This window comes from Tursiops truncatus, chromosome 15 (genome assembly GCF_011762595.2).
Source record: "Tursiops truncatus isolate mTurTru1 chromosome 15, mTurTru1.mat.Y, whole genome shotgun sequence".
Taxonomy (NCBI): domain Eukaryota; kingdom Metazoa; phylum Chordata; class Mammalia; order Artiodactyla; family Delphinidae; genus Tursiops; species Tursiops truncatus.
In genome coordinates, this window is record NC_047048.1 from 37919737 (window position 1) to 37937026 (window position 17290).

The 17290-nt window shown below is 60.8% G+C and overlaps 2 protein-coding genes across 8 annotated transcripts in view; both read left to right on the forward strand.

Annotated features, from left to right (window-relative positions):
- Window positions 1–595: 595 nt before the first annotated feature.
- MRPL28 (mitochondrial ribosomal protein L28) lies at window positions 596–3803 on the forward strand. Of its 2 annotated transcripts, none has more exons than XM_033840568.2 (6): window positions 596–660; window positions 1030–1327; window positions 2014–2166; window positions 2487–2621; window positions 2717–2803; window positions 3412–3803. In XM_033840568.2, the coding sequence occupies exons 2-6, from the start codon at window positions 1040–1042 to the stop codon at window positions 3517–3519; spliced, it is 771 nt and encodes a 256-aa protein (XP_033696459.1). In that variant the 5' UTR covers window positions 596–660; window positions 1030–1039; the 3' UTR covers window positions 3520–3803. The 2 variants fall into 2 exon arrangements, with proteins under 2 accessions (XP_033696459.1, XP_073648660.1); XM_073792559.1 differs by having other exon boundaries at window positions 641–693.
- Window positions 3804–3942: 139 nt separating this feature from the next.
- Window positions 3943–17290, forward strand: part of AXIN1 (axin 1) — a 64798-nt gene continuing 51450 nt past the window's right edge. For 3 of the 6 annotated variants that reach the window (XM_033840553.2, XM_033840557.2, XM_033840558.2), the window contains exon 1: window positions 12422–12560. Coding sequence is in view for 2 of the 6 variants with exons in the window: in XM_073792555.1 (XP_073648656.1) it covers window positions 14574–15292 (719 nt within the window). In the remaining 4 variants the exon portion in view is untranslated. Of the gene's footprint in view, window positions 8008–12411; window positions 12561–12593; window positions 15293–17290 lie in introns of those variants that run through there. The other 3 variants (XM_033840561.2, XM_073792555.1, XM_033840555.2) reach the window with 3 other exon arrangements.

Below are 17290 nucleotides of genomic sequence, written 5' to 3' on the forward strand. Positions count from 1 at the left end.
CCTCTGTGGTGGAAGCACGGTAAGGGCTGCTGACTGCCCCAGGAGCAGTGCCCTGCCCCTCCCTAAGGGGCTGCTGTCTGTGTGAGGGTGCTGGACAGGGCTGCTGAGCCCAGGGTGGGGGGCACGCACTCTCCCATCTTTTGGCCCTGGCGTCTTCCCTTCTGAGTCCTGTCCAGGCTGCGGCCTCCCTGGAGGCTTCCCGCACCCCCAGTCACCCAGCACTTGGCCACTGGAGCATTCTCTAGGCTTGTAAAGCGGAAATATTTATATACAGTATTTTGGGGAGGAATTTTTTCAAGACATTTAAGACTTATTTTTCTGTAGCTCTGATTGCACTGTGATTGGTGAATTTAATATTCTACATGATGTTTCACGGCAAAAGAGTTTTTACATTGTTTTCTGCGCTTCCTCCGGGAGGAGGGGAGGTGGGACCGAGAATGACAAGTCCCTGCTCCCGGGAAATGGGCCCACACTTGCTGACGGTGCCTGCAGCTGCCGCCGTTTCCGCAGCGAGTTTTCCACGGTCCCTAAAGACGTGAAAGGGGGCGGGACGAGGTGGGTGTAGACCGACCGGCTTTGCAGCCAGTCAGCGGCGAGTGGAGGGCAAGGTGCCCCGACACAATTTCCGGTTCCGCCGGGGAGCGGGACTCGGTTAGGAAGGTGGTGGCCCGGCGGTGGAGTTGGGGTCTTGCGGTGGTTGGGCCGCCCGGGGTTACGCGGCTGGGGTCGGGGCCGCGCGGGGGCTCGGGGTCGGGGTTGGGGCCGCGCGGGGGGCCGGGCGCGGGGGGCACGGAGGCGGAGCCGGGGGTCGGGATGGGGCTGGGGGCCGGGGGCGGGAGTCGGGGGGGGGGGGTCGGGCCGCTTGGAGTTACGTCGCTGGGCTCGGGGCCGCGCGGGGCCATGGGGCAGGGGTCGAGGCGGCGCGTGAGGGTAGGAATGGGGCGGGGCGCCGGGGGCTGGAGTCGGGGGTGGGGGTCGGGGCCCGCGTCCGGCCGGGCGCGCGTGACGGTGGTCCCTGCCTCCTGCCAGGCTCGCCGCGATGCCCCTGCACAAGGTCCCAGTCGGCCTGTGGAAGCAGCTCCGGCTGCGGGAGGGCATCTACTCCCGCCTGCCCCAGCACTACCTGCGTTCCCTGGAGGAGGCGCGGACGCCCACTCCCGTTCACTACAGGCCACACGGGGTCAAAATCAAGATCAACCCCAAGAACGGGCAGCGGGAGCGCGTGGAGGACGTGCCCATTCCCGTTCACTATCCCCCGGAGTCCCAGCTGGGGCTCTGGGGCGGCGAGGGCTGGGTGCAGGGTCACAGATACATCAACAACGACAAGGTGGGTGAGCAGGACGGGCTTGAGCGGTACTTCCTGTGCCTCGCTGCCTTGCTCCGGGCTCTGGAAGTACCTGGACAGTGAAAGGGACCCCCACCCCTCGGGGAGAGGGAGCTTATAGTCTGGTGGAGACACAGCTCCATCTGAAGAGTGTCCTCAGGAGTAAAAAGTCACAGTTCTGGCAGCCAGATTAAGTGTATAGATGAGGAGCCCTGAGTGGGGAGAAGAGATGGAGAATGAGGATTAAGGTCACCTGTCAGCTTGACCGCCATACTTTCCCTACTTTTTGTGACACCTACAGGGCTGGCATTTGGGAAGGCTGAGAGGCTCACCTGGGAGCAGGTCTCCTGAGTCTGCTCCCTGAGCTGTGTTGCCTCTGGTGGGGAGGCAGGGGGGAGGAGGGGGCTTATGTCTTTGAGACCTCCTAGGCTAGAGTCTCCCTTTGCTTTTGGCCCCTTGGTCCCTGGTTTGGGATATGATGACCTGTGGACCGTGGAGTTATGGTTGTGTGTGCGGTGTGTCTGGAATAAACACCAGCAACTTGGGCAGGGTCTGGGGAGAAGCTGACCTCTGGGTGGGCAACTGGGTCCCCAGGTGGGGACTGGTTCGTGCAACTCCACATGCCCAGTCTCCCCACTCTAGTGTGTGGGGAGAAGCAGCAACGCTCACCAAGATTCTTGCCCCCTCAGCTCTCCAAGAGGGTGAAGAAGGTGTGGAAGCCGCAGCTGTTCCAGCGTGAGCTTTACAGTGAGATCCTGGATACCAGGTTCACCGTGACCGTGACCATGCGCACCCTGGACCTCATCGACGAGGCCTACGGGTTTGACTTCTACATTCTCAAGGCAAGCAGATCTGCACCATGCTGGGGTTCCTTGTGAGATGTAAATGAGACCATGTCCCTTTCTGGGCAGCCCCAGTGGGAGGTCATCACTGTGGACGGCCATCTTGCCCATGTGGCCAAGGGAGCACAGCTGTCTCCTTCTCTGCTCTTAGACCTTCCTCGCTTCTGGTCTGGGTGCTGGGGCTGCCCACCTGGCCTAAAGTGCTCCACCAGGCTGGCCTGGGGGCTGCCAGCTGCTGGGGAGGAAGCTGGAAGGGCCGGCTGGTGGGGTGGGCAGGGCCCTGCCCACAGCACCTGGCCCCATGCAGAGACTCTTGCCAGACCCCGAAAGAGGACCTGTGCTCCAAGTTTGGGATGGACCTGAAGCGAGGGATGCTGCTGCGGCTCGCCCGACAGGACCCCCAGCTGCACCCAGATGACCCCGACAGGAGGGCGGCCATCTACGACAAGTACAAGGTCAGGGCTCCAGCCTTTACTTACTGCTCCTCGTGGGCCCCCTGGCCGGCTGCCTGACCCTGACCTCACCCACAAGCCCATCTCTGTCTGCCCAGGCGTTTGTCATCCCGGAGGCGGAAGCCGAGTGGGTTGGCCTGACGCTGGACGAGGCCGTGGAGAAGCAGAGGCTCCTGGAAGAGAAGGTGAGCGTGTGTGGGCACCAGCTGCCCTGCCCTCTCAGGAGTGGGCACAGCTGCCAAGCAGCAGCCCCTGGGGTGCGTTGACAGGGGCACTGGGTGGGCTTGGGAAGGCACTGCTGCCCAGCGGGAGCCATGGGCTGTGGTCTCCGCGTGGCCCACTCCCTCCCCTCCAGGTCCTGACTCTCTCCTGCCCCCGCTGGCTGGTTTCGTGGATGGGAAGATGGATAAGAGCTGGATGCTTGGCACCATCGATTTCTGTGGCCACCTAGTATTCCCCAGGGTCTGCCCAGTACTGCACTGAGGCCTTTTGTGTCTGTCCCCTAGAGGAGCCTGGAGCGTGTGATAGCTGCCAGGACAGGGGGCCTGTCGCAGCTGCTGCCCCTTCTCTCTGCCCGGAGTCTCTGCAGCCAAGGGCCCTGCAGCCCCTCTCCCACGAACAGAGCACTGTCCTCTGGGCTGGGGGCTAGCGGATGGCAAGTAGCCTTGCTTGACCCCGTGGCCAAGCCGGAGGGGCCTGGTCCTCTCATGCTCGATTCCTCTCGGTGTTTGGTCAGGAGCTGGATCCCCACCCTCCCCAGAGCGCCTCACTGTGACCTGCCTTGTCTCCCTAGGACCCCGTTCCTCTGTTCAAGGTCTACGTGGAAGAGCTGATCGAGCAGCTTCAGCAGCAAGCGCTATCTGAGCCAGCAGTGATGCAGAAGAGAGCCAGCAGGACGTAGCCGCAATGGGACCTGGACCTGGCAGCCAGGCTCAGCACCCCGCCCCCTTTGGCACCGTGGACAGAGCCTGGGGTGGTGGTGAGGGCCACCCATGGTCGTGTGTGCTGGCCGTGCAGCTCCCGGGTGGGGTGGGCTTTGTGGAGGCCCCAGGAGGTCTCTTGTCCCAGGATCCCCAGAGGCCTGGGGCCCTCTCGCTGCGTCTGTCCCCCCCGCCCCGCAGTGGAGGCCCTGCCAAGGCAGGTCACCACCCTCGGGGGACAGTGTGAGTAAAGTCTGAGCTGGGCTGTGTGTGTGCTGCTTTGCTTAGAGGATCAGGCTCACCCCATGCCTCAGAGACCCAGGACGCAGCTGAGGTGGGTGGTGGTCCCTAGGTGTGTAAGGTTTTGGTGCTTTTCTCTTCTCTGGGAGAACCCAGCATTGTGGGAGGCATCCTAGGATAGAGTAGGACTGTGCTCGCTCCTGCTCAAGGCACATTGCCTGGAATGTTCTCCAGAGCAGAGACCTGGTGCTATGCTCTGGCTCTGGGAGTGGCTGTATGGTGTCCACACCAGCACTGCCTTTGGGGTGGCAAGCACCACCCCCCCAGCTCTGGGAGGTGCAGGGGCCCCAGAAGGTGCTGCTGGTGCCAGTGTCTCGCAGGGAAGGCCTTGAGTCTGGAGCTTCTGTTAGCACCTCCCTGTCACGGTCCAAAAGGAGGCAGAAGCGACATGGCCTGCGGGGCCTGTGACACAGATGTTCCCTCTTCAGCTGACCCAGATCTGAACTTGGGTGGGGATGTGGCCCCCAGTGGGAGACTGGACCAGGCACCTGAGGCCTTTCCTGCTCTGAGATTTGGGGGTGGCATGACCCTCTTTGCTGACCCTACCTGGAAGTCCTGAGCACTGAGACCCATTTGGGTCTCTTTGGGAGGACACAGGTGGGTTCCTCTGACCTGGTCCTGGCAACTGACTGAGGGGCACCAGGCTCCCCTGAGGGAGCCTTGGAAGTGCTGCCACCTGGGCTGTGTTTATGGGGCGGGAGGCCATAGGGAGCATGCAGCTGGCCAGTGGGCACGGCTGCAGGAGGGCCCTGGAGGCTCCATGGCTTGTAAGGATGTCATCCAGGATTGGGGGCTGCCTCTGGGTCAGAGCCCTGGGGGGAATGCCCCAGAGGTCACCAGTCCCAGTGTCCTCCGGGGACGCCTTGAGACCCCACGTGTCCTCATCCCTGTTCTGTGACCCTTTTAATTTTTTAAGAATTTTACCAAAAGCTGATGATGCCCAGCTCACGCCTGGCCCGGCTCTGTGGGCTGGCAACGCCCAGCGCAGTTGTCTGAACCACACAGACTGCTGGTGCTCTGGGTGGGCCAGTCTCCCCAGCTTCCACCTCCTGGTTCCCTCCCACATTCAGGATCCCCTTTCTGTGCCCCGCCCCCCTTCCCCCAACCCCCACCCCCAGTCTGTGGCCTGGGTACCCCTGCAATGCATACCCAGAACATCCCAGTTCACTGATATTGACTCAGGTACCCCTCCCTTGCCTGCTCCTTCCCGCCCCAACTAAGACCACAGGCTGAGGGGGTACCTGTGCCATTCCTGGAGCCTCGAGGGAACTGAGGGACCTGGCGCTGGCATAGGGCTTGTGGCCTGAGCAGGGTGGGGGCTGGGCCAGGTGTGAGCAGTACGGGGGAGGGGAGAGGTGGATGGAGGGTGGAATTGGCCTCCCTGTCAGCACTGGTGGGCCCAGGCTGGCTTCTGCTGGCTCCTGGGAGGAGCTTGGCATGCCCTTAGCAGGTCACTTGCCCCCTGTATAGCCTGAGGCTGGACTGAGGTGGGGGTCTGAGTGTGGTCCTGGCCCCAGAACTAAAACATGAGCATTTTTCTGGTGGTGCAGCATCAGTTTCATCAAATTCTCACAAAAATCCTTGACTCAGGAAAGGTTCAGAAGCCCTCACTGAGTGACAAACTCACTCCCCAGCCCCAAGAAAACAATAACCCAGACCTTCCGGTTTCGTCTGGGAGGTGGGAGTGGGGAGAGGACACAAGGGCTGCACTCATCCACAAGCATGGAGCCAGGAGCTGAGCTGCCCATCAGCCACACATCCTTGCCCTCCACGTGTCCCACCCTCCCGGCCCTGGTCAGGCGGAGGCCCCTGAGCTGCCTTCATTTCCGTCAACCACACCTCTCAACCACAGCCCCTTTGTTGCTCTGTCAGAGCTCCAGTTCTGCCCTGGCTGAGGCCCTGCAGCCCATCGGAACCCTGGGTTGGTGCAGTGCAGGGGGTTGTGCTGATCAAGGTCAAACCTATGGAAGCATGAGCTGCCCTGCACTGACCCATGGCAGCAAACAGGCCATGCCGCTGTCTGTACCAGCTGGGTCGACCCTCCTGTGTGTTTCTATGACAACAGCTCAACCAGTCAGCTTCCATGCTGGGCTGTGGACAGGAGGGTGAAGCATCACTATGGCTATGGACTGGGGACGGGCCCTCGGGACCAGCACTGGAGGCCTTGACAGTAGCATGGCCGTCAACACCGTGATGTGTCAAGGCCCTGTTGTGTCCACTGCCTGATTCCACTGTCCCTGTGTCCCAGGGCAGGCAAAAGGACCAACCCTACCTAGAGAGGGGACAACCTAGGCTGAGAGGGGCAGGGCTCAGTCTAGGGCTCTGTGCCTGACCCCTCACTATCAGGGTCTGCAGGGTGGCAGGTGTGCAGAGGGCAACTGGAGCCCTGTCAGGGTGCTGGGAGCATAAGGGAGCTGCTGTGGGGCCCATCCACACGCACTGGGACCCACCTCAACCTTCACCATCCATTGCTGCCCCCTTGAGCCCCTCTCTTCCCACCGCCACTGGCTGCCCCCTAGCTGGAGCCCTGGGTCAGGAGAACTTGCCCAGCAGCACCAGCCCTGTGCAGGTTGGCACTCTGTGCCGTAGCTTGCCAGAGTCTTCCCCTGCTCACCCTGAGCCCGGGAATGAGGCTTCAGGCCCTGGCCCCTTTACCACCCACAGGTGACCCAGCCCACTTTGCCCTTGGACAAGATCTGTCTGCGCATGGCATCCAGCACAGCAGGGGATGCCCCAAGGCTAGGGGTGGAAGCCCCATGACTGGGCAGCTTGGGGTGTGGCCAGGCCAGTGTGAAGAGTTCAGGACAAGTTCAGGGTGCTGGCCAAGCAGCGTCTGTGCCCTGTGACTCTGGGCCCAGCCCAGCCTGCCCTGTGCCTGTTCCCTCAGATATGTGACCACTCTGGACTCCTGTTCCGTGCTCCCCCTTACTCCTGGGTTCTTCTGGCTTTGGCAGTGGCCTCTGCAGGGGCCTGCCTCAGCCTTGGCTTCTTCCTGGGGGCTTGAGGCCCAAACCTGCTTCTCCAAGCCCTGCAGGTGTTCCTCCATCTTCTGCTCAGCAGGTGGGGCTGGGCCTCCTAGGGCTCTGAGGTGCCCTATGTGGGGGCCTTGACCAGGAGGTGCTGACCCCACAGGCTTTTTGAAAGGCCAGGGGGTGTCATGGAGATGGGGTGGGGGTGGCTCTGGGCTGCTTTCTGTCCTGCAACACCCAGGATGGCCAGTTCTCGGAGTGATGCTGCATTGTGCCCTTGCTGAATAGCTGTGGCCTTGAGACATCAAGGAAGGCCTCACTGAGGCCAGCAGACCCTGGGGCAGGCCACAGGAAGAGCGGGTGCAAAGATACAGGGTTGGAAAGTGTCCCAGGGTCCTACTGGGTGGAGACACAAGGTCTGTGGGGCAGCAGGGCCATGCTGGGGCTGTGTGTGTCTGTGTGTCCAAAGGACTAAGGAGAGGGCTGCGGAGGGGTTGGCAGGCAGAGGTGAGGCCAGGAGGCCCTGTGGGGTCTGAGGTGGAGGAGAGCTTGGATCTGCCTCCTGGGGGTGGGGAGTTCCTCCTGCTCCTCCTCCTGCTGCCCTCACACATGATTTTCTCACCAGACTGGGCCTGGCCTTCAGCTCCTGGGACAAGCCTGACCTGAAGTCTTCCTCTCGGTAGGGGCTGCAAGGACACTGTTCCTGCCACTGCCAGGGCATCAGGAAGGGCATTCATGGAGTGGCCTAGCACATGTCCCAAGAGAGGGACAGGGACCCCTAACACTGGACGTGCATGAAACACACACAAAAAAAACCACCCAACAACTGGTGCAGGAGCAGCAACCATCCAGCCACGTCTGACCTGACCCTCCAAGGGGACCCTGGCGCGGGCCCACCAGCGGTGCCGCCTGCTCCCTCCGCAGTCAGGAGTGGCTCGGGGGTGGCGGTGTCTAAAGGGGCTGGTTGCCATGGCTACCATAGGGTTCCGAGGCCGTCATCTGGTCCCTGCCTCAGCCAATCGGCGGTGGGAGCCCGAGCTGCAGCCTAGAGTCACGCTTCTTCCTTGCAGCCACACAGTGTCCAAGAGCAGGGACCCGCTTCCTGGAGTGGCTCAGAGTGCTCGGACGGACAGCCAGGCCCAGCATGGCGGAGCGCGGGCCGGTGGGGCGGGAGCAGGCACACGGAGCCAGGCAGGTGAGGTAAGCTGGGTGGGCGCACGGATAGACGGGCAGACAGGCAGACAGGTGGACGTGCTCCCTGCTGCCCATTGTTCTTGTGGCTGAGCCCACAGCCCTCAGCCCACCCCACCCTCTGCACCTTCACCCCGGGCCCCTCTCCCCAGGTACCCCAAGGAAGGGTCATGGGAAGAGAGACAAAGGAAACGGCGCAAGGCAGGATGAATCCCAGTGCACCGAGGTCCGAAAATCGCTCTCGTGGGTCTTTCTCGGCAGATTTCACGTAGAGGCGGCATCAAAGACCCCCAACTGGCCGAGGCCCTGGGCGTAACAGCTGCCCGGCCACTGCTCCCAGGGCTAGGCAACAGGCATGTCAAGGCAGTGCGATTTCAGAAGCATTTTTTCGAGAAGAAAAAAAAAGGCGGAAAAAAAGGAAAAAACGTCCACCTATAACGGGGAGTGGTCAGCCCAAGATGGATCAGAAGCGCCAAATCCCATTACTCGGGACTTCAGAGGACGGGCCCGAAAAGGCAGCTGCGATTAAGAGCTTGTAAATGGAGTGTCCTTTGGAGATCAAAGAGGGACGCGCTCGTGTGTGTGTGCGCGTGTGCACGCGTGTGTGCAGGAACGCGCGTTGAGGGGCGCTGGCTGTGGGGCTGTGCGCCATGGCATGGTGGAGCCCGGAGTGTCACCTGCCGGCCATGGCCGCACTCCATGTTGCAGTGTCCTTGCTGCTGTGTGTGACGTGTGGATGCCCCTGGGGGGGTGGGCCCATGCAGGCAAGGGCTGGTGCCCACCACCCACACCTGGCGTTGGGCAGCGGGCCCTCTGGAAGGAGGTCCTGCCTGGGCCTTGGCCCCCAACCTGAGCCTCCATTTTCTTCTCCTGGAGTCTGGTCTCGTCTCCACGTTGGGCCCAGACGGGCCTGGCAGGAGCCGAGCGCTCAGGCCCGCCACGGCCGAGCCGGGTGTGAAGACGGGCGGAGGCTGCCTGTAATCACCCCAACCGTCCTGCTGCCCGCAGAGGCTGAGGGCTCCCAGATGGCCTGGCGAGTGTGTCTCGGAGGTTCAAAGCCTCCGTCAGTGCGATTGTTAGGTTATTAGGTAAACTCTGAGAAGCAAATCTTTTAATCCACTGTGGCTAATCCAGTGCACTTTTGTTTGCCATGACAGATTCTGCAGCAACAAAGGGGCCAGAGGGACCCGGCATACATAATCACATACTTACAACTGGTCCGCGGCAGCCGCAGGGCTCCTAGGCAGCCGAGAGAGACATCGAAGGATGGCAAAGTGGAGGGTGGGTGGCGGAGGCAGACCTGGAGGGGTAGGCTGGGGACAGGGGCAGCTGGCCCACCTGGGGCAGCACTTCCCTGCCTCCCGCCACCAAGGCCCCTAGCTATCAGCTCGAGGGGTGGCCCTGGTCCCCAGGACTATGGGGACTTGGCCGGGGTGGGGGCTGGGGGTGGAATGAGATGTGTCAGGTGGAAGGAGAAACAATAACCCTCAGATGGATGTGAGCGCTCACAGCACCGGGAGAGGCCTTAGGGGATGGGGCAGCCAGGACAGGGACAGAGAGGACAGAGGGGGAGTCTGCCCGGCGTGAGGGTCAGTGCAGCAGGCGGGCAGGCAGCCCCAAGACCAGAAGGGGAGTAGCCTGAGGCTGACTGGGAAGGTGGAACTTTACCTGCTGCTTCCAGAAGTTGGGCCGAGGTCTCTAGGAACCTGGCCCTTCCATGTGGACACCAGTGCTCCTGGGGAAATAGCACTGGGGGTGGGCGAGGCCAGGAGGCCCAGTCCTCTGTTTGTGATGTGTCTGAGACCACAGCCGGCGTGGGCTCCATCTCGTGGCCTGGGCCCATTCATGGAGGGTCACACACAGACCTCTGAGGCTAGCAGGATCACGCTGGGACTCTCACTTTGCTAAGGAGGATACTCTGGCTCGAGGAGGTGCCCAGAGTCTCTGGCCGGCCCAAAACACAGGCAGACGCTTAAGTGTCCAGGGAGGCAGGAGCTGGGCGGGTGATGCTGAGGCCCCCAAGTTGGGGAGGTGCTGGGTTGGGGGTGGGTGGGTTGCTCACCCCTCCTCTTTCCCAAGCCCCTGTGGCTGGTGGGAGCCATCTTGGCCATCGAGACTTCGATGCTCATCCTCCATCCCTGAGCCCACTAGACACACCCTCGCAGTCAGAATCCTCCAGAGAGGCAGTGCAGAAAGGTGTCCCTGCTGTGCCCCTCAGCCTGGACTGACAGGACCCCCTCAGGACACAGGGTGAGACCTGAGTTGGGGGTGTGTAGAGGGCACCCTGGCATGGAGTGTGCTGGCTTTGGGGCTTTGCCCTTGACTCCTGGGGGCCGGCAGGCATGAGGGGAGCTGTGTCAGGTCTGCTGGGTGAGTGGTCTGTGCAGGGACCCTGAGACAAGCATACCACCGGCTTGCGGGGCCTGGGACTCCGGGCTCTGAGCGAGCGGGAGCAAGCAGGTGACCACCGTGCCCGTTTGTGAGCGTACTGCCCGCACCGGCAATGGCAGAGTGCTCAGCTCTCCATCTCTGTGGGTGGGACCTCCTGGCCTGTAAGAGGCCAGGGCAGGATGAAGTGCTTCCTAGGAGCAGGGGCCACCAGGACTGGATGACAGAGAGCAGCGGGGTCAGAAAGTGTCTTGCACCACTGAGGTGACCTTGAAGCCAGTTTGTCTGAAGCAAAGCCCTGCTCCTGTCCCCCCACCTCCCTAGCTTGGCACTGGGACTGAGGTTGCTCCTGGGCATCTGTCTGCGGCAGCTTCGGCTGCAGGCTGGCAAGAGAACTCCAGGCAACAAGAGGGATGCAAAATGGCAGCCTGGAGGACACACCTGCCCCCAGGTGGGAAGGGTGAGAGGAGCCAGACACAGGTGGAAAGAGGTGGGGGACCTGCCTGAGGCAGAGTCGGGGCCCTGGGAGGCCCCAGCCCAGGGTGGTCATGGAGCTGGCCAGCCCAGGAAGCTCAAGGTGGCACCTTCTTGCTGGTCCCAAGGCCGACTCGGGGCGACCACGGCAGTCACACCCTGCCTGACACTGCCCCATGGGTCAGCTCTGTCCCATACCCCAGGATCCTCACCTGAGGCTGGCCTCACTCTGATGGATTAATTCATACTGACCGTTGATGGGACGATGGCCTGCTGCAGAGCTTCCTGGTTTTCCTAAGATCTCAACAGTAATGTTGTTGTAGAGCTTCTTCCTGATGTGTGAAGAGACTGGAGCCTGCCTTAATTGCCCTCCAGCAATGACCGGTATTAATGCTCTGGGGTAGTTCCTGCCTTTATAGGCACATTCTCTGCGTCCACCCAAGTGGGTACCGTGTGCATGGGCTCCAAGCCTTTCTACTTGGTGGTGTCTCTCACGCCCTTGGTGTGATGTCTCCACATCCTTTGTTGAACTTGTGATGGGGGAACACCTGGCCCTCCTCCCTGAGCTCAGAACTGATGGAAAAAGGACACTCAAGACAAAACATGGAGCCCAGGAGTCTAGGTTCATGGCCAGGAAGGTGGCTGGCCTCTGTGGCTGGGGCCGCCTCTCAGAAGGGAAGTCCACTTGCACTTGTCAGAACTGATGAGCCAAGGCCGCTTCCCTCTCCAGGTCCTCACCTGCCTGCCCACTGCGCACTCCCACTGTGCACACCTGGGGCCAGGCAGAAGAGCTGAAAATGCAGAGCCCAGAAGGGGCTCAGCCTGAAGCTTGCAACTCCCTCCAGAAGCCTGACTCAGAACAGCCCCTCCTTGCCCTCCCCTCCTGGGAGTCAGGAGTTGTGCGGATCTGACGTGCAGTAGCCTGTCTGCGGGGCTCATCCCCCACACATGGCGCCATGCTGGACGCCCCTCAACATACCACCTTGGTGCATCTTGGATGATTCCCAAGGATTAATTCTTGTAAGTGGTCTCCCCCAGCCAAGTGGACAAACATCTGTAAGGCTTCAGAGCTCACTCAATTTCAAATATTCCTTTTATGTCTCAGTTGAAGAAAATGATTTACTTTCTGCTCTTAAGTTTTTTATTTCATTCCTGGAAAGCCTGAACAAATGTCATCTACAGTTTATCACATTAAAGCCTCCTGTGGCAGACTCCTGCCCCCAGGGAGGGGTGCATTTTAAAGGACTTCTGTAGGAAAAGAGGGCTCCATCATGGACTTCCCTGTTCCCAAGTGAGGCTCCCATGGCTCTGTGTCTGCTCTCAGCTCTGGGTGGCTGACGCAGCCCCCCTGCCAGGTCACCCTTGCTCCAGTGCAGGCCCCCAGGGTTGCCCTCCCTGCCTCCCTCTCTTCAGAGCCTCCCCAAGCTCCCTCCTCTGGGCTCCTCCCACCGCCACCCTGCTCCAGCCTTCCCTGAGTGCCCATAGCCACAACCCTGAAGCAGGGCTACAGCATTTCCTCCAGGCTTTCTGACTCCCTTCCTGTCCCCACAGGGCGAGGGCCCCGAGGAGCCAGAGGCACGAGGGCCCTGTTCTGGTCCCAGGGCCTGGGGACATCTGCCACCATGGGCCAGGAGGAGGATGGATGTGGACACGACCCTGGGAGCCTGGCCTGGCCACAGCAGCAGCTCTGCAGAACCAAGGCAAGCATTGGGGGCCCGTGTCTGGGAGTGGAAAGACAGCCTGAGGACCAGTGTCCTGGAGGTCCTGATGTCTGTTCGGCCCACCGAGGACTCCTGCACCCCACAGAGACTCTGTTGTGCCATGATGGCCACCTACTCTGTCTCTAAGGCTCTGTGGCTGAACAGGGTCAGGGGGAGGCTGCAAAGACATCTCCTGTACCCAGCACTGGGAGGCCTGGGGCCATCCCAGCTGGATGTGGGTGAGAGTGACACCTGCCACCAGGACTCTAGTGAGTTCAGCAGTGCAGTTCCTCTGATGTGCTGTCCCTACCCATAGCCCCTGCTCCTGCCCAGCCTGCCCTGGGTGGTGGCCTGGGCCATTGGCAGGCTGGGGATTCTTCCCTGGTGGCCTTCGTCCCTCATTGCTCCCCTTTCCTATGAAACCCTGGGCGTCAGAGGCTGTGCTGAGTCCTGGGAAGCTGGATGCTGGGGGTTGGGATGCCTCTGTGCCGTTCACCCCAGGCAGGGGCCAGCAGTGGGCAGCTGGGTAGGAGGTTGGCTGGTGGGTAGAGTGCCCCAAGCCTGGGCTTCTCCCCTTGCCTGGGAGCTATGAGGGATGAGGATGGGCAGCAAGGGTGAATCAGGAGAAGATGTGGTGGCATTAGAGGTGAACTGGGGAGTTGGGGGGGCAGCATAATTGAAGCATGCCGATGGGCAAGTGACCAAATGCACCCAGGGAAGAGCCCTGAAGGTTGCGAGAGCTCCAGAGAGCAGGCCAGGTGAGGGCCGCTGAGGCTAGTGTGGGATGGATGAGGGGCTGGGGAGCCCTGGGCCGGGAGGAGGTGAGCAGGTCCCTGTGTGGCCTAAGCTTCAACTTCCTTGTGTTATAATGTGGGTACAGCCATGCCCTGGAGCTTGTCGGGAGCATTTTTCAAGGTGCCAGGTCTGATATGGCACTGCTGGAGGATGAGGTCCTGGGTGATCATGGGAGTGGCAGAAGCAATTCCTTAGGGGCAGTAATCAATTCCTGGTACCCACATCCTTTTCCTCTGGGAAGGGCTGGTGGTGGGTGGGCAACATGGGAGCTAGCCAGCTGGGCTTGCAGATCAGGCAAGGGCTGCCATGGAAACAGCGAGGGGGAGAAGGGTAGTGGGTGCAGGGATCAGGACACCCAGAAGCCCTTGCTCTCAGGCTGGCCTGGGCCAGTGGGACCCACGGGGCAGTGATGGGAAGTGGAGCCCTTGCCGGGACGCTGGATGGTGCCTGGGAGAAATTGAGGCAGGCTGGACCAGTTGGGGTGGGGCCTCAGCCAGTCCCGCCCACAGCTCTTTGGAGGTTGGGGCCCCTGCCCAAGTGACTTCCAACATTTATTGGATGCCTACTGTGTGCCCTGGTCTTGGCTGGGTCCTGATGGGCTGGGGACTCAGGGAGGGCAGAGCCCACGCCCACCTTCTCAGGGTCCTGGCTGCCTGGGGGGCAGCAGGCACGGAGCAGGGGGACAAAGAGGCTGGATGTCACCAGGGGCTTAGTTCCTAGTCAGCCGGGCTGTGCTCTCCAACAGCCCAACTCCGGGACACCTGCTTTCTTCCGTGCCGTGGGCTGTTGGTGGCCGTCCTCCTGAGAAGGTCTTCCCGTTCAGGGAGCTCCCTCCGAGGCTGTGGCAGGCCGGCTGGGCGCGGGTCGGGCGTGTGGGTGCCGACCTGGGGAGCCCTGGGCCGGTGGACACCGTGTGGGCAGCAGAAAAGGGCTGCAACCTGGCGTGCGCCCGCGGTGCGCCTGGGGACCGCCCATCTGCTCGGTGCTCGGGCCACCCTCCCGGACCACACAGCCCCAGGGGCCCAGCGCAGTTTCCGGCGCCCCCTCCCGGGTCACCCTTGACAGCGTCCTGGCACCGTCCACACCACGGCCTCTCCCCAACCGACACATTTGATCACGCCCACTCGCTCACGCTCTGCGTCACGCCTCGGGTCCGCCTAGACGCTTTTGGCCCCGCCTCCACGCTCAGGGTCCACTTCTACATCAGGCCCCGCCTCCATGCTCGAGGCTCCGCCCCCACGCTCGACCTCACCCGCTACGCTCTTCGCCCTTCCCTGCGCTCCGGTTCCGTCTAGCGCTCTCGGCCGGGCTGCCACTCTCTTGGCCCCGCCTCCACGCTCCGGCCCCGCCTCCACACTAGAGGCTCCGCCCACCACAGTGCTTCGCTCTGTCACCGCTCTCGGGGTTCGTCTGGTGTTCCCGGCCCCGCCCCACGCTCCTGGCCCCGCCCCACGCCCATGGCCCCTCCCCCACGCTCTTGGCACGCCCCCGCGCTCCAAGCCCCGCCTCACGCTCCGGGCCCCGCCCCCGCACTTCCGGACGGCGCCGGCGGGGGCGCTCCGGCCTGGGCTTCGGCGCTGTGAGCTTCGGCTCCCGGCTCGGGGAAGCGATCGCGGCTGCTGCCGCCGCCGCCGCCGCCGCCGCCGCCGCCGCCACCGCCACCGCCACCGCCACCGGACCGGCCGGAGTTGGGCCGGAGCTGCGTCCCCGCGGAGCAGGCCGGTGGGAGTGGGCGGCCGGTCTTGGCGGCGCCCCCGCGGCCTGCCCGCGCCCGCCTCCGGGCCGCCGCGCCGCCGCTGCGATGGGGGCCGCCCGGGGCCGCGCCCCCGCCCGGTCCCGCCCGCCGCGTCGCCGCTGAGCGCATGGGCCGCGCCGCGCCGCGCCGCTCTGGGAGCCGGTCCCGGGGCCCCGCCGCCGCCGCCGCCGCCGCCGCTCGGGTGAGTATTGCGGCCGGGCGCGCATTCCTGAGGGGCGCGGGCCTGTGCGGCGCCCATTGTAGGCCGCGTAGGCCGGGCCAGGCGCGGGACCCGGAAGAGGGGCTTGGAGGGTGTGCGGGCTCCGAGGCTGTGCGGGCTTGGAGCGTGTGAGGAAGGTGTGTGGGTCCACTCTTGGGAGGTCGGGTGTGTCTAGGAAGGGATGCTAGCAGGTGATGCAGAAGGCAAGGTCTGTTGACTCTGGAGCCTGTGGATGGGGAAGAGTGGGATTTGGTTCAGAAGGGGCAGCCACTTGCTGTAGGTGAGCTGAAGGGGGTGAGGAATACTCAGGATTGTGAGAAGGAATGGGGGGCCCTCCTGGAAGAGACCAGGGTCTGCAGCTGATGTGTTTGATTGGATGGTGCCGGTTGAAGTGCTGTGGTCTGTGGGCCTGGGGCATGTTCGGCCACAGTGGGTGGGGTGCAGAGAGATCCTGGAGATAAGCAGGACAGTGGAGTGTCCCTTCCCCTCCCCCAGCAAAAAGTAGAAATGAGTGAGTGTGAAACCCAAGGAGGGCACTCTCTGAGGCAGAGGTGCCTGAATCTGGGTCTCTGCTGTGGTTTGGCTTGCTTGAGGGGCTTTACTCTTTCAGGTTGATGCCTCGCCCCCAAAACTCTCTCTTGGGTGTGTATCTTAGAATCTACCTCTGCCCTACATTTTGGAATTCAGTCGCTCATGAAACCAGAGCTGTATAGTCAGGACAGTGAAACTTACAGCTCAGCCTCGAGGACAGAAGAGAAAAATACATTAGTCCTTTGGGGATTTTTCTCAGCCCATCTCTAAGATAATTAATAAAGAGTTATTGTGCATCTCAGCCCCTCCTTCTTGCTTGTACTTAACGTTCTCTGCTGCTTCAGGAAGAATCTCAGATGTACTTGGACCAGGCCCTGTTTTGGAGAACTTACACAGTCTAAACCTGACCTCCCAAGATAGCAGTATCTGGGTTTCAGTTTTAGGAACTTCTATTCAGAGACAAGGATGGGAAAGCATGCAAAATACAATGTTTCTGTTTGATTTTTCAGCAGGTATTGATGTTTCTTGGATTTCTAGTTTCAGAAAAGCTAAGTGGATTTTTTGGGTTACATTAGTCATTGAGGATTTAGGTGGTGGGGGAACAGATTACATGTAAAACAGTAGTCCCAACCCTTCAAGACTTTAATTAATGGACAGTTGGGAATATGTCAGAATCATGCTCTATTATTTCCACACTCCACATAAATCAAAAATTTTAAAGTTCTATCTGAGTAAAATAAATAAATATACACACACGTATAGCATTGAGCTGGCTGCCATGGTACCCAGAGGGTGCACCTAGGCAGTGACTGAAGGTGATTTTAAATGAGTTATCAGAGTTGTGGATTCCTTTTATGGAATCCCTTTACTGATGGTGGTTACAGGCTGTTGGCCAGATTCCGTGTTTGTGGGCGTTTGACTCTAACCTGAATTAATGTAACTGCTTTATCTGTGGTATGTATGTGTGTGCACACTGAATGCTTGCTGTACTTCTCCGTGGGAACCCAGATATTTTGGTAATTGGAGCACGTTTCAATAACAGCAGTAATTTGGAGAGATGTTCGTGTGCTTCCAGGGACACCAAAGGTCTTCTGTCATTTGACAGCCAAAAATATATGTGAAGTTTAAGAAATGTTTCTTCTGGGCTATGAAAAAATAATTTAAATGATTAGGGGGACGTGTTCACACAAATCAAAAGTTAGGCTACCAAGACAGCACATTTTTATAATAAAGGGCTAGATCTTGAATTTGCTGCTATTTCAGCACCTGTGAAGAGCTGACATTTGGCGTCTATGACAAGTGTTGTTTTCCTTAATGTTAATGAATTAGGTGTTTATTGGTGCCCATTAGTTGCAAGACGTTGTGTTAGATGCTGTGGGCCCTGCAGAAAATGTTTAAATCAGGCTGCTACAAATCATTTACATGGAAGACATAAGCACTTTAAGAGAT